Source organism: Lineus longissimus, chromosome 12 (assembly GCF_910592395.1).
Source record: "Lineus longissimus chromosome 12, tnLinLong1.2, whole genome shotgun sequence".
NCBI classification, from domain to species: Eukaryota; Metazoa; Nemertea; class Pilidiophora; order Heteronemertea; family Lineidae; genus Lineus; species Lineus longissimus.
In genome coordinates this window covers 3006559-3023131 of record NC_088319.1, presented here as the reverse complement: position 1 = coordinate 3023131, position 16573 = coordinate 3006559, and the positions used below count along the sequence as shown (strand labels likewise).

Below are 16573 nucleotides of genomic sequence, written 5' to 3'. Positions count from 1 at the left end.
ATTTGGGGGGAGGTAGCGCTTTGAGCAGATTTTATCTGGATTCTGCACTCTTTATAAGACTTTATCGAATTGTATTGTCTGCGACACACCAGGCTGAATTCCTCCAGTACCAGCCATAGCTAGTGGACAAGACTTGTCCAACTAACGAGATGTCGGGAGAAAGTACCAGCATCACTTTGACCAACATAACCCATTTAGCAGCTTCTACTTTGAGTTCCATATGAAGACCCAGTTACCAGCGAAACCTTTATCTAGGACACTGTTTCTTAGAAGAATTTGAAGAAAAAAATACAAGAAGAAACTGAACAAAGAAATTCTTTTTATTCACATTTATTGCTCTGCTGACCAAGAGGACACTAACCAGTGATGACATTAGCTGCGCTTACACCACGAAATATTGGTGGACCAATTGCACGTACACCACCACATTGCCGCGACAAATTGGTTCGGCAATCCATTGCCGATAAAAATTGCCGAGCGAATTTGTCCCACCAAGCTTGATGGTCCAAATTCGCCCGGCTTGTTAAAAGCTCGGCTTTGTCGTGGTGTACGCGCAAATGGATCGGCAATTAGCTAGTTAGATGGTTCGGCTCCAGGCGGCGCTTTCGAAATGGCGCTTTCTGCGCATGCAATTTATTGTTTGCGCGCCATCTGTAGCCGGATTTTATAACTAGCTGCAGCGCTGGTGTAAACGCTTGGTGGATTTTCGATGGTGCGGCATTGGTTCCCGAACCAAGATTGGTGGTCCATTTTCAGGTGGTGTAAGTGCGGCTATTGTACAATGTCTATCAAGCTTACGAGAGCGCAATCATAACAAACTTGTCCGAAACATGACAAAGCCCCTTTGTTCATAGCCCTGGGTGAGCCTTGGCAAAAATACTTCCCAATGACTAAAGAAATGCTAGACAACCAAAAGCTAGACCATCACAGAAACAGTTTTTCAAAATCTGCTACGTTGAGAGAAAACTACACCAAATAAATGCTGACATGGTGTAACAACATCTAAAATATGACATTGCTGTGTCCCACAATATATTCAGTCCTCAATTTTCTCCGTCTTCAACAATTTTTTCTGCGCTGCCAATTTGTGAAAGTCGTCCTTCAAAGACAGTAACTGCTCCTGAAGATTAACAATGTCACCACACATTTCTATGCCCCGCTGGAAATCTTTTTGACTCTGCCTCAAAGATTGCGGAACCAAAACTCCAAACCATGTGATCGGATCCTTCCATTTCAAATTGTCACAAGATCTTTTATCAGTACCCTCATCATTCTCACCACTTATATTCATATTCTGAATATCAGGTAGCCCAGATAGATCACCATCTTTGCCAGTACCTTCATCGTTCTTCCCCATCGTCCTTTTTCTCAATTGTCCCCTCTGATGCTGGGCACCAATATTTTCAATGACAGGCCTGGCTTTGCTTTCCTTTGGCAAGTTTTGGCCATTCACAATCTCTAACTTGTGATCCTCCGCATTATCCTCTGCTACTTGGACTAAATACCGGGCTGTCATATCATTGTCGTTGTATTGTAAAGCACCAACAGACTTAGCTCCCATGCTATAGCGAGCCTTAGACATCATAAAGAATCCGCTTTTTAGAGTTTCGCTGAATTCTGATCTTGTTTTTAAAAGCGTCTCTAGTGTCTCAAAGTATTTATTCGTAAGGACGTCAAGCTGCTTACAAACACTTTTGTAGTCAACTTCCTGCTCTCCTGTATTCTCCATGATGACCTGGAAAGCAAAATGAGAGATTAAACAACGTTCATTAGGAAAGAGCCATCCCCAAAACTATCTCTCCTGAGCAGGATTTCACTCATCTTTACACACGAATTTAGGCTCCGATTATTGTGCCACGACACTGGCAAAGTACTCCTCATAAGAACTGTGACTGTCCAGGTCCCGATGCCGAGGAAAGGATTCAGTTCACTGACTGACCAAGTCAGTCAGAGCTGGTTGCCCAAAGGCCAAACACAAAGGGAAGAATATCAATAGAATAGACGGAGGAAAACCAGTGAATCATCGCACCCATATGGCATATAAACAAAAAAATCATAACCACTACCACGAAAACGGGGTGCTATGCTTTTTCGAGATGTTAGGATGATGTTTATGTTCCCTCTTACTTTTTGCGTTTTTAGCACTTTTTTCACAATTTTTGTGCTTGTGGATGAGATAAGCTTAGCCTAGAGAAGGTTTTTGAAGGTGACATTATCTAAGATTGGGGATATTTACCTTCACGTTCGTTTTAAAGTACAGGAATCAATCAGATTTAAAAAAATTGGCCGGAATATCAAGATTTTCTCAAAATTTGAACGACAAAATCAATCTTTTCCGGGTTGTGACCACCATTTTGAAGCCAGTTCTTTCCTAAGCTTAGTGGTGATTGGTTGGATTTGGCAGTATGTCGAAATATTGACCAATGAAATTGAGGGTTACGCAAGGATTTGGGGCACGCGATTAAAGATGGTGGACAAGCGAAGCAATTTTCATTTTCTGCATCTTGTCAAAATAATTTGAACGCATATTTCTCATTTGTTGAGAAGAGGATGATTTACTGATATAGCATATATTAAAGATAAAATAGCCAAGATGTCCGTGGCCGAATTTGAGGTTCCTAGTGCCACAATTAACGATTTGCCGGAGGAGGTTTTGAGACATTTGTTGTCTTTATTGTCCCCGTATGGCGATCTCAAGTCTGCAATGCTTGTTTGTAGATATTGGTCAGTGTTGGTGATCGGTAAGTTGAAAAAGATGATGATGAAGACAGAGATGAGCTGTTGCTTTCACGTGATAGGTGATGTCTGATGAGGCATTGAATGATTGATTGATTGAATGTGAGTGAGAGTGAGACTACCATGAGAGCCAGTCCCATGAGTAACTGCAGATATTCTTGTCTTCTCTCTCGCTCCATGAACTTGACCTCTGTGGTCTATCAGACTTGCTCTGCATTCCCTGATTTTCTCTTGCACTCGAGAGGGGCACTAACACTACAGACATGGTCTGAGGTCCCATGGCCAGGGGTAGAAAATATCTATAGACCTGGACTCAGGACTGGAGGCTGGACAGGAAGTTTGACAGTCCTGAGGCTGGGCTGTCATACTTTCACCTCGGACATGTCTGACTGTCTCCTCCCCATCACAGTCTGCCTTTCAGATCTTGAACTACTTACTATTCTCACATGCATATCCTTTCAGAAATAATCCAACAAAAATATGCTCACTTCAAGAAGTCCATCAATGATGGGACGGTGTATGCCAGCCACTTCATGAGTGAGAATGAGTCTGGAGCGGGATGCACAATCACAGAGCGTTATTCCCACTGTGCCTGTTACTTTGATAATGACAAGGCAATGTATGTCTTCGGTGGCTGCACCTCACCAAGTACGACCATCAACGACCTTTGGAGATTCGATCTTACTCCTAAACAGTGGATACGCCCTTTAGCAATGGGTAAGTAGAATAGAAGAAAAAAGAGTGCCAGGTTGTCACTGAATGTTTCTTTTAAAGAAAGTCTTGGACAAGATTGAAACTATTTGGTCTGGATAAATCATAACAATTAACATCTAGGAAAAGCAGTTGAAGCATGTTTGAATCATGAAAATTTCTTTACAGGGTTTCCGCCAGGATTAAATTTGAGGGGAGCAACAAAAAAAAAATTTTCAGAATTTTTTTTTTTCTTAAAAAGGATACATGACCCCTCCTGAGACGTTTTTTGGCCCTAAAACCGCTACAATTGGCTCCCAAATGCTCTTATTTTACATATCAAATCATGAAAATCACTCATTTGACATTAAAACAAACTTTAGTGCTCAAAATTAAGGGGGGATATCCCCCCTTGAAATATTTCAGGGAGGATGAATCCCCCCCCATCCCCCTCTGGCGGAAACCCTGACTTATGGATGAGACTCGTCACAATCCACTGTACTCTACAAAGTGGCAAAAGAACAGAGATTTGTTCCATTTCTTGATTGTTTTCTCTTTTTTCCAGGTATTTATCCTTCACCGAAAGCTTGTGCCAGTATGGTTGTCCACAAGAACAATCTGATTCTGTTTGGGGGGTGGAGCCAGCCTACACCATTTCCACTACACCAGGTACAAATGTGTAAATCATTGATGTTGTGTGTTGGTTTTTTCCCAGAGTAAACTGGCCTAGATTAACCCTTTAACTCCTGAATTTTTTTGTCTTCAATCTCTGATAGATAGGCGGTACCATAATCCAAAACATAAAACCTTTTGACAATTTCTTTTTCGCTACTTCAGGCCGCCAGGTTTTTCAGTGAACTTCACATCTATTCGACCCAGACAAACCGATGGTCTCACGTTCCAACCCATCGCCCACCGCCTCCAACGGCTGGCCATTCAGCGTCCATTATTGAAGACCAGATGATCGTGTTTGGCGGATCACATGGTCACAACAATAGGTACACACAGCCTTAGCATCTTCTGGATCAGTTCATTTGCTTAGTCCTATGAAGTCATGTAATCCCAGTCTTCTGGGTGACACTTGGGGGGGGGGGGGGGGGCACTTGCTTCCTTATCAAGCTATTCAAGTTTAAGCACAGGCACCAGGTACAATAAAACCTCTCTACTTAGGACACACTCGGGACTGACAAGCACTGTCTTTAATAGAGACGTGTCCTGATTAGAGAGGTCAAATTGAATGGAAATAACCAATTTTGAATGAGAACTATTGTCCTTAACAGAGAGGGTGTCCTCATTATAGAGGTGTCTGCTTTATTAAAAAGGTTCCACTGTACAAGGAATCTCGGCTTTACAATCAAAGTATAGGGACGCCCGCAGCTAAATAGATGAAAATTGTTTTTCTTCCAGTTGTAACGACCTGTGGGTGCTCGACATCAAGCAGATGACTTGGTTTAAGAAGGAAGTCAGCGACGCCAGGATTCGGCCCAGATATCGACAATCTCAGATTGTCTTGGACAACACACATATACTCATCATCGGAGGCTGCGGTGGACCTAATATGGTACATATCGGTAGCACATCTGCAACTGTTTTTGGTAGACATTTGCTCATGTTGGCAGATATAGATGTAATCAACAAAGCGAATTTGGTGCCATGCTTTCAAAGTTTTATAATATATCTTTTTATTGCACCAGTTATTGGGTAGTAAAAAAGTAAAGTTTGTTTATCGAAAGGGCCAGCCAGCTTTGGCTTATGAGCCACTCGATCTTTACTCCCAAACTCCTGTCTCTAATGCCAGGCGCCTGGCGAGAAGGCAGTTTGTACCCTATAGCTGGTGGCTAACCAACCGGCCGCATCGGAAAGAGGTTACCAGAAGGCCTCGAACCTTGGACCTTCCGTTCACGAGGCGGACGCCTTTAACCACTAGGCCATCAAAACAGTGACAACTTGGGTGTGTGATTTACCCGACCAGGAGGATAATGCCCCTGCTTGACACCATGCGCCGCCACTGGTAGTATCACACCAATGCTGATCTTTAATAATGATTTTCAGCAGTGTTACCAGACAGTTTTACTTTTACTCCCCACAGCCGCACATCTAGGATAGGAACATTTTTCTATCAACAGTCCACGGCCCGCCTCTGCAGGGCCAACCCATCTTGATCAATATCGCCTTTATAAGTGTCTGATGAGCAACTCCTGCGAAACCGTTCACACCACCCCTGGCATAACCCACATGGCGCGCCTCCCCGCCATTCCGCGCAACTTTGCCGCCATGCTCCCTAGGAGCATGACGTCATGTCCGTCTCAAAGCCATGACGTCATAAATGGGGCCCAGCATCACGTCAACCACTGCGTCTTGACGTCAGTTCCAACACCTCACACGGTTTAAGAGATCAAGCGAAGACTTTTGAGCCTTCACAACGGTCACACAAGCAAATTAAGCTGGTCGCATCTCATCGCATTGCCACGTCAAAAATATCAAAATAATAATGTTACCTGACAGTTTGGGACATTGCTTGTGCAAGCAGGCCGATGGTTACATAGAGTCCTCTGATAAATATCTGATCATGTTTTTTTTAAGGTGTACAATGATATTTGGTTGTTGGAACTCGGTGACAAGTGGACTTGGAAGGAAATGACCGTCAACGATAGTGAGAATGGCCCGCCACAACCTTGGTGCCGTCAGATGTGTCGAGTTGGGGACAAGGTTGTCACCGTCAGCAAGGGATTCCGACCTAGTAAAGACCAGCCTGGGTTCCAGATTCGTGCTCGGCCCTCCCGGACGTGGGTACCACCTACGCAGGAAGAAACACAACGGAATACCCGACAGAAACGGACGCCTGCTGAATCTTCCGACTCATCGTCTGATGAGTCATGTGTAAATGGACGAATGGGATCATTTCGGCCACCCCCGTCTAGGAGTCATGGTGCTAGTTTGAGTAGTACGTCTTCCCTTGGTGCTACGTCAAGCCTGTCAGCTGAACTGAACACTGGTGCTGCTCCGCTGAATAGAAACTGGCCGGGATTTCCTGTTCCGAGCCGAGAACACACCCACCCTGGCGGACCGAGCATTCGACCTAATGCTACTAACAACCGACAAAAGCAAATAGAAATGTTGAATAAGTACGAGAATCTGTTGAAAATGAAGACCCAAGCGCAGTCAAAGCAACCAGACACAGATATGCGCAATCAAAATCCGATGTATTTGCATGTTCTTGATGTCAGTGGTGCGGTGTCGGAGGGTGTGGTAACGTGGTTACCAGTCAGCGAGTGCCCCTGTGAAGCAATGGAGACATCAGAAGAGGTGTTGTTTTATTCTCTAGTGGAGGGACGGGGGGAGTTGCTGATGTTTGGTGGCCTAAGAACGGACCCTAAGGGCATGACCCGTAGCAGTCTGTACCCCAATCCTGTGACGATTACTAATGACTTGTTCCTATTCATGCCAGAACGACTTATGATATAGTCGATATTCGCCATCTGTTCAGGACTTCTGATGCCATTTTTAAAAAGTTTGGTCAGTTTCTTTGTGTACATTTTTCAGCTGTTTTGAACTCTAGATACTGAAAGACTTTAGGAGTACAGGGCCTGACTCAAATTTGTGTGTTTGATTCTAAAACATCAAGATTTATAATGAACCGCAGTTAACAGTGTTTATGGACTATGCCCCTACTGTGCCATGTTTTGAATTTTGGTTTGGCAACCGTAACCGCTTGGGTTGGTGTAAAATATGGAAGCAGTCAAAGCATTTAAGACCACGTGCGTTATCTAATTTGAGATGTTTTAGAATGAAAATTGATACCTTGTCGGTGTTGATTGTCTCACCAAAACCGTATGCATGGGTTTGGGTCTACATTTTAGCTCCACCCTCACGGTTTTGGTGAGACAATCAATACCACCAGTTTGGTATCAATTCCTTTAGTTGTAGAGCAGGGTATGTGGCCATGGTTGGAACTTGATGCGTGGTGCCTCCAAGCCATCATTGTAGATTACAGTAACTGTTTGTGTTGTGCGCGATACATGTAGCTTGTTAACTTAAGCATATTTTGTATGATTTTAATACATGCTGAACTATTTCATTCCCTGTTTGTTGATTGTCTTTGAAATGTCTGCTGATTTGCTGAGTCGAACAAGACGACACCTGCTAGACTCCCTAGGCAGCCCATCGTGTCATCCTATAAAGTTGGTCTCCTTATGGGTGTGGAACGAGGCCGGTCCACTGCGTCTGGAGTGTAATATCTGCAAGTTCATGTGTGTATCATTGGAGTACAGTTTTAGAAAATGTTTTATCACCAACTTCACTCATTAGAGTATACCGTAGCTGCAGAAGATATTTGATTACCAACTCCAAACCCTGGGCTTCAAACCTACCTGCACCAATGGCAATGGTTTAAACAGAAGTCTATAGCTGGATAAGAAGTTTTGGAGTTAACCATATCATCGCAATCAAAACAGACTCCCTGGGCAGTCCACTGCATCATCCTAATTGGATCTCCTTATGCTGAGGAATGAGGCCGGTCTGGAGTGTACCAAAACAAAGCCCAAAGTGAACTTGTCCCTGCATTCTGAACCTGGTTGTGAAGTTGCCTCAACAACCCAATTTGGGAAAAAATGATTTACAATTATACAGCGTAAGTCCTTTTCTTGCTGTGCAAATCAGCAATGATATTGAAGGATGAGTTGTTTAGGTCTTCACAGTCGCCTTCATGTCCCAATAGCACCAATATATTTATGCCGGTGGAGTTGGGCCTTTTTCCCTCAACATCATTCTGGCAACTGATCCATTACTAGGGAGGTTCAGATTTGGCCCGACTCCCACTCCGACTCCGACTGACACTCAAAATCATATTTTCCAGTCGTGATACAACCAAGCTGTTGAGAAAATTTAAGTAAAAAGTGTATCATTTGTCACTGCAGAGGGGAACAGACCTGGACGCGAAATATCCCAGCCACCTTATCTTGCAGCAGAAATCAGACTCCGACTTGAGTGTCAGTCGGAGTCGGAGTGGGAATCGGGCCAAATCTGAACCTCCCTATTTTGTGATCCCTTACAATTGAACGGATCCTGTCACTGACAAAGTTTCGGTTGGTTCTTGAACAGTCAGGGTCTTCTTGACCCTCTATGTATTGACATTGCCAAGCTAACAGACAACGTGTTTATGGGCAGAGGCAGTACCGCTGGCTGTTCAGTATGTGTCAGGGTGAGACATCATCTTCATTCAGCTTCCAATCTTACTGCTCAAGTCTGCATGTCTGCATGTCCAAATAAATCATCCAACCATTTCTTTTTTCAAATGAAATGGCCAGGGCCATTGTGCTCACCTCATGTGGAGGAAAGATGGATAAAGAGCATGGTATTGTGTCATGTAGTGTTAGGTTTGATGTAGGTCCAAGCAATTACAATTTCCCCAAAATGGCCAATTTACAGTACATTCGACCTCTGTGACCTTGAAAAGTAGGTCAAATCAAAGAAGACCTGGGTGACACATTGAATGGTTGTTAGAATTAGATGTACCTATGATATAAAATTGGTGCCAATCGGGCAAGTCATTACTAGGAATAATGGCATTTTGAAGAATTTAGGATTTGGCCCCCTCCCTGGAGGCCAAACGGCAAATCAGATCGCACCAAACTTCGGTACCTAAGATCACCTGACCAAGGGGTACATGTGTACTTAATTTGTGATCAATAGTCATTGCAGTTAAGAAACGTGCCATAGTTACGGCCTGACGGCGAATTTACGCCATTTGACCTCTGTGACCTTGACAAGAAGGTCAAATTAAAAACCTGTGTGACATATACTGTATGGTGGTTAGATGTACCCATGATATCAAATTGGTGGCAATCGAGCAAGAAGTTAAGGAATAATCACATTTTTAAGGTTTTTGGATTTTGCCCCCTGGTGGTCAAGTGGTGAATCATATTGGACCAAACTTCGGTCCCTAAGATCACCTGACTAAGGGGTAAATGTGTACCAAATTTGGTATCAATAGTCATTGCAGTTTAGAAACGTGCCATCGTTACATCCTAACGGCCAATTTACACCATTTGACCTCTGTGACCTTGAAAAGGAGGTTAAATCAAAAACCCGGAGGATATATGATGCACCTTTGCTAGAAGTACCTACAATATTTTTTTCAAAATTTCCCGACTACTATTAAGGGAGATATTGCATATTTTCACTTTTAACGTTTGGCCCCCTGGTGGCCAAACCATGAAACGAATTGGACCGAAACTTGGTCTCCAAGGTGTCATTACATAAGGGTACATGTGTACCAAGTTTCAACTCAATAGCTCTAACAGTTACGAAATGTGCCCTACTAACGGACGACGGACGACGACGACGACGACGGACGACGGACGCCACGGTATGGGATAAGCTCACCTCTGCTGAGAGGTGAGCTTATCAGAAAATAACCAGAGATACCTAAGTAGTTTTAACACTTTATTTGAATACCCATATGCTGAATAAACAGATAGACTGTACATATTACATATACAACAATAAGCCTCCATTTGTTTGACCAAAACACTGTATCGGAACATAATCGTACTAATTAGCAACTAACCACTTACTTGGGTCAGGTGAGATGAACATACCGTTCGGACGGTTCCTCCTGGGGATACACCCTTTTGGACACGTTTGATGAAGGGAAACCACATGTACTGTGCCCACTCACTCAAAAGAGCTACAGATCTCCCCGTTCAATTATAAGGTGTCTTTTTAGGCGTTTGGCTTTAGGCATATCTCCCTGTCACTGTCAGATTTGCTCAGGTTGTAACGCTGGAGGAGCAGGCTCTACATCACAGTAAATGAATTTAGAAGGACTGGTTGACTGTGGCACAGCTAACACAAACACCAATGGAGGTATCGCTTCTCTAGGGACAGTGCTCAAAATGTACATGTTTCTGTCATCAATGGCTACAAGTTTTGCCCACAGGCCTCCAGTTTCTCAATCTGGCCGAGAAGAGGTGTACAGTACCCGCCAAAACGTTTCGAGCCCAGCGGTCACTAACAATCCACAACCCATTGGATAAGTTCTGTTGCCATGGTTACATGTAGGCGCCCCCATAAGGCTCCAGATTCACTGAAGTAGCTAGGACAGTTTACATTCTCCAACCAACCATCAGAAACATTAAATATCCGTCAAAACAGTTCTGCAGAGGGCAGTTTTCATGCAATATATTAATAAACATTTATGTACAAATGAAACAGTTGAGGGTCAAAAGTACTACGTAGCTGCTGTCAATTAATTCCGTTCAGTTCTTTTTAAAATTTTAAACCTCATTTACGACGAACACAAAAACTCTCTACGTACTAAGAATTTTCACCAGAAATAATGGGTGAAGATCCAGGTAATCCGCATTTAAAAGAAGGCAGACAGCAGAATGCAACTCAGTCAAGACTGTCACAAAAACAGATTTTGGTCAGAAGTTTCTTGGAAGTGTCCTTTCACGCATCAGACATGCTACCGGTAGTCGATTTGGTTTGCTTCATCATGCAAACCTCATTCCAGAAAATGTTCAGCCAAACCTGGGCTTACTGCCACCGTGAAACCAGTTGCAGTGGTCAACCCCCTCGACTGGCTACTCTGAATGTGAGTCAAAAGATTACTTTTACAAGTCGGCCTCACTGTTGACATGTAAGGGCCGAGCAATGATGGCAAAGTTAAAGCGCAGGGAAGGAACCTCAATTTGCTTCTGGAAAATCTTTCTAAGAAAACTCCACGGCTTCAGACCATGTAACTTCATCTGTGTTCAAATTTTGGTTATATAATCAACATATAACCATATCTAATCATTATGTAACCAAAATCTGAATACCGGTATACAACTAATTATATTGTTAACCTCACTGCTGACTATAGTCTCCATTGAATAATACAATTACAATTATGACTGATTGTACTGAAATGATATTTACAAAGTGAAGCGCGTAAAATGATTATAGTGCCAATCCATCAAATCACTCAGGCAGGCCCTAATATCTACCATTGCTACATACAATTACCAAAGAATACACAACAAAAATTTTTGTTTTTAATATACAGGGAAATTTTACCCAAACCCGATTCTAAATGTCCTGTCAGGGAATGATATTGAGATTGTTAACCATACCTTTTACCATGATGAAGGAACAGAAGTTTCTTACCTATGATTAAGGAATTGATACCGAACTGGTATTGGGTGTCTCGCAAAAACCACTAGGGTGGAGCGAAAATGTAGACCAAAGCGAGGCAGAGCCGAAGTTTTGGCCAACATTTCAGCTCCACCAGAGTAATTTCGGTGAGACAATCAATACCGACAGTGAGGTATCAACTTTTATTCTAAAATATCTTAAATTAAACACCGAAATATGTGGTTTTAATTGCTTTTCGACAGCTTCCACATTTTGCACCAACCCAAGCGGTTACGGTTGCCTAACCATTACCGCTGAATTCAAAACAAGGCATCGCTTGCGCATAGTGCATTTCCACTATCAAGTGCGGTTTGTCTAAATCCAGGTATTTTAGAATTTTAGAGAATAGAAGGAGATACGTATGGCATAAAATAGTTCCATGATCTTCAGTGCCCAATTGTTTACATAAAGAAGTACTTTGAAAAGGAAAATCTCAATATTCTTTTTTGCAGAACTCAAATTAAAACATAATCGATATGATACAATTCGTGTGTACTCAGATCCAAATTCCTTTGAACGAGACAAAGGCTACACTTTTTTCAACCCTTAAATTTATTGAGTATCCAAAACGTTTTGCAAAAAACTTAATGGACCAGAACAACAAAATGTCTCAGAAATTACGTCATCTTATTTAAATCAAAATCAAAGAACAAACCATACATTTTCATGGCCACCAAAATAATGCACAGATGATGAATTCATTAACAGACTGAAGATCTAATAGGTCCATCCCCGAAAAAAGGGTTCTGATGATACTGATATGGCCATGTTCAATGACATGGCTGTACACACTATAGTCCAGTTAGAACTGGTTGTTAAGAAAAAAAGTCACATTCCACAATTCAAAAGAACCGTAAGTGTTGTCGTTTATGCTCCGTAAACACTTTCATCACTGTAGGCAATGTAGAGGAAGAAGTCTTCTTCATGGTGTTCCTGGAATCAGACGAGGCAGAATTGTTTGAAATGTTATGAGAGAAGTTAGAGGACCCAATGATCATACACTCATACTGATGGAAGGCTTGCCCTTTCTAGGTCTATGTGGGGTTGCAGTATAAGAACTAATATCCACAGCCGTCTTTTGTGTGATGATGGTGAATGTAATATATCTCTTAGTCTTCTTTTTGTGGATGATCGTGAATGTCTATTCAGGGCCAAGCCAACTCTCTCCCTCTCTCTTTCACAACAAGCACACCACCCTTGGTAACCAACCATACGTCATCCCCTCTTCCCCAAAATACCCAATCAGGACTTGGCTCTGACCAACATATAATATGGCGTGATACGACCAGACATGCTCCTTTTTAACCCCTGTGGCAAGTTGCCACAAACCAAATTTAGTAATACTCCCTTACTTATTTATAAACTGAATGGTCAAATAGGTCCACGACCTTACACTGACTTTAAAACACTTGCAAATTCCCTGACAGTGATCAACACAAGATACCATCAACCTCATAGCAATTCACAACAATTGGCCTATCCGGATGTTATTTCTAGACAGATGACATGCTGGATGTACCGTATTTTGCTGCGTATAAGGCGCAGCTTTTTGACCCAGGAAAGCCCTAAAATCGGGGGGTGCGCGTTATACGAAGGTGCGTGTTATCTATGGCCTAGCCCTAGGAAGCCACCGAATGATCACAAGATTTTTTCCATCAACTCATTTCTTTTGACGGCTTTTTTGGCTCGCAACCAAGTCAGCGCATTTTATATTTTTGCACGAAAGAAAAATCGGGAATATCGATGCACTTTGCATAGTTCACCGATGCTAACTCGCCTGTTCTGTACGCAATACATATTAGTATCCTCATTATCATTTCAGTTACTTCTATAAATGTTTTTGAGGGTCCTTTGCGGCAATATTCAGAGCGTAGATGCGAGATAAATCCAAATCGATAAATCAGCTGATCGTGTGCCGCCATGATTTACCATCAAAGCGAGGCTTTTACGAAGGAAAGATAGGCAGGGGGCATCTCAGAAGTTACATTGTGTATACCTGTAGTATGTAAAATGTACTGCGTGTTATACGTAGGTGCGCCTTATGTCTGGATTTTGTCTACGGACTCAATGGGTGCGCTTTATACCCCGGTGCGTTTTATACGCAGCAAAATACGGTAATGGTGCTCTAGACAAAAGAGGCGACAGAGTCGAGTCAGATGTTGGATGACATCATTCTACCAGATGTCACGAGGGACGTCCATGGCTTTGTAACTAACTGATGAAATTATATCATGTACAGTAGAACCTCTCTATTAAGACACCCTCTGGACTGAGGAGAGAGAGAAAGGGGGAGAGAGAGGCCCTAAAGAATCCCTTCACAAGATTCTAGAGCATGATAGGGAGGCTCTTCCAGGGTACTAGTAGTAGGGTGGTAAGCTGCCAGGGTAGGGCGGGCCGCCCTGACAAATGGCCTTGTGGAGAACAGAACACTGGGCCACATGTTTTACCATGCCAGTCATAAGTGACCACCTCGTTTTAAGACAGCAGAACTCTTGAAATGATCAACTGATCAATCAAAAACTGAGATAAGATTATGATTGACTCAATACATGAAATAAGTAGAGTATTTTAAATTTGATTACTATATTTCTTCCCCGTTAACTTGAGGAAATCAAGGTCAAGTGCCGACAGTCGTGGTCAGCAGGCACTTGAACCTCGCAACCTAATTCTGAGAAAATGGCTCTCGAGCTCAAAAGATAACAGAGTCTAAATTCGTCCAGTAAGCGTGATGATGACTCACTTCATTGATGAGACAAACAGTGGAAGCTCCTTCTCACCACATGGTTTGCAAGATAGTGACTCTGCCTCAGATTTTTTTTCTAGCTTTTTTTACTAACTTATAAAAATATTATTATCACTATGTAACTTCTTACAAGTCAAACTCCTCCAATTCCAAACCAGGAATTTTCCAAACTAAACTGGGGGTACCCCTGAACTGGATCATTCATAACTTGATACACACCTGATACAAGCTCCCCATCGTCGCACTAGTTGGTGGAATCACATTATTCACGAAGAAAAACAGAGCATCTTCTGGTCGCAAGTGGATCCTTTTGCGTATTAAGAAGTAGAACTGTCCAACAGTTAGATCCGATGGTACAAGGTATTTCTTTTTGTCAAGATCACCAACTCGTGCTTTGGGGGCCTTCTCAACGATAACCTGGAATAGGAACAGAATCATGGTGAAATTGAGTTCACTAGACTAACTTCAGTAAACAAGAAGGTACATGCATGTTTTTCCAAGTTGTATTTCCAACTCCCAAGCCGAAGTTCTAAGAATAAAAGACATAAACTGCCAAGTCAAAATATTCTGCACTTGGTTCCATTCAACAGTGTACATCATGACCTGCTATGCTGGAGCCCAAATAAATGACCAAGTCCTCATTTGGATCAGCCATCCTTGTCAAATCACTGAGGCGATGAAACCTTGCAGTGCTGGGAATCCCCAATCGTCATTGACTGCTTTCAATGACGTTTCATTTATTTTCACTTTCTATTCAATCGAGAAGTTTTTACTTGGACGTATGTCATGATGTCATCACGCTTACAGTCCGGTTGGCTCACACAATCACATTTACTGCAAATCATGTCCCATCGAGATGTCATGGCAATGGATAGAACATCATATTTTCAATGGCAATGCATTGCAACAAACAACAATCAATAGGCCTACCCAAGTGACACTGACTCAGTGACCGACATTGAGTTGACAAGACCAAAGACCAGCTTTTTTTTATCTGTCTCCCTCACCCAGTCTTCCATATGCTTCTGCAGAGATCGGGTTCATCCAGGATTCAGTTCCTGTTTATCTACTCAATATAACATGCCAACCATGCGATAATATACCTGAAATACAACGCAATTAGAACTGAAAAGCCAGATTTGCAGATTGTGCAAGCTGGCCTAGCATGGCTGCCATGTTTGTTTTGATCGAAAAATGACGTATTGTTTTCCGTTCAACTTACAGGGACCCTGTCGGGGTATTTCTTCCTAATCTTCTCGCCTTCTGCTCTCCTCTTCTCGAAGGGATGTTCTTCTTTATACTCCCACTTCATAATGAGATTTTAAACAGAGATGAACTGAAGATATTGACACTTTTTCACCACACTTCCCGAAGTAAAATTAAATGCCTGGCTTTGTTTACGTATTGCCTCAGCTGATCATGTATCCAAGGGCAAATTAAAAGAGTTCCAATATTTTTGTTAGAATTGTGATCAGTGAATAGAAAACTATGCGTTCGAATTAAAATTTCTTTGTTTGGAATATCTTTGTATTGAAAACAGTGCGCTTAAAGGGAATGGCCCGCCAAAAAATGGGGAGTTTTGGACGGCCCGGTCAAAACCTTAGGCGGGAATAAGGTTTCATTGATAAATATAAGGAGTTTCAAGGCCCCCAAATCACTTGTAAGGTTCAATAGATACTGGCCTTTCATTGGTTTACCGTCTGCATATCATTTACATACTCTCATTTTGAAAAATATGACAATATTTACGATCACGTTATTGATTTTTGCAACATTTTCGGTAATGCGCCCCTTGCGGATCTGTAAGGTACCATTCGGATGCTTGAAAAATGCTTCGTCTCGTCGATTCGCTCGCAGATAAACCCATCAGGTTGACTGCAGCAACTTTTAATTGTTGGAGACAGAGAAGGAAGGAATATGATTATCAGTTTGATGAAAACTTTGCAAAGTTTCTTCTTGGGACTCGAAATCCATACTACTATTCTCTCCATTTTCCATTTTCTCCTCTTTCCAACTCACTACTATCGCTATTGACTGCGTAACATTCACTAACATTCTTTCGCTATCATTGCTAACTTCATTTACTAGAACACTGGCCTCTTTGTAGCCGATTATGTAACCCATAGTGGAAACACCTGACAGCGCCGCCCGGCATGATCCACGTGCTACTGGCATATTTATAACTCGTAGTAAATAAGGTTGTAAAAATATGCAAATGAGATGCCG

General features: G+C 42.3%; 3 protein-coding genes across 3 annotated transcripts; 1 reads left to right on the top strand and 2 right to left on the bottom strand.

The window, feature by feature from the left end:
- Window positions 1-302: 302 nt before the first annotated feature.
- On the bottom strand, window positions 303-2351 carry LOC135497382 (coiled-coil domain-containing protein 115-like). The gene is made up of 2 exons (XM_064787236.1): window positions 2237-2351; window positions 303-1735 (listed from the first exon to the last, which is right to left on the bottom strand). Exon 2 carries the CDS (start codon window positions 1727-1729, stop codon window positions 1037-1039), a length of 693 nt encoding a protein of 230 aa, XP_064643306.1. The 5' UTR covers window positions 1730-1735; window positions 2237-2351; the 3' UTR covers window positions 303-1036.
- Window positions 2352-2475: 124 nt separating this feature from the next.
- On the top strand, window positions 2476-7504 carry LOC135497381 (F-box only protein 42-like). The gene is made up of 6 exons (XM_064787235.1): window positions 2476-2741; window positions 3199-3453; window positions 3992-4095; window positions 4264-4424; window positions 4834-4987; window positions 6010-7504. The coding sequence occupies exons 1-6, from the start codon at window positions 2594-2596 to the stop codon at window positions 6889-6891; spliced, it is 1704 nt and encodes a 567-aa protein (XP_064643305.1). The 5' UTR covers window positions 2476-2593; the 3' UTR covers window positions 6892-7504.
- A 2353-nt stretch (window positions 7505-9857) lies between these two features.
- On the bottom strand, window positions 9858-15890 carry LOC135497383 (gamma-aminobutyric acid receptor-associated protein). The gene is made up of 3 exons (XM_064787237.1): window positions 15570-15890; window positions 14567-14764; window positions 9858-12537 (listed from the first exon to the last, which is right to left on the bottom strand). Exons 1-3 carry the CDS (start codon window positions 15657-15659, stop codon window positions 12472-12474), a joined length of 354 nt encoding a protein of 117 aa, XP_064643307.1. The 5' UTR covers window positions 15660-15890; the 3' UTR covers window positions 9858-12471.
- Between the last annotated feature and the right edge of the window lie 683 nt (window positions 15891-16573).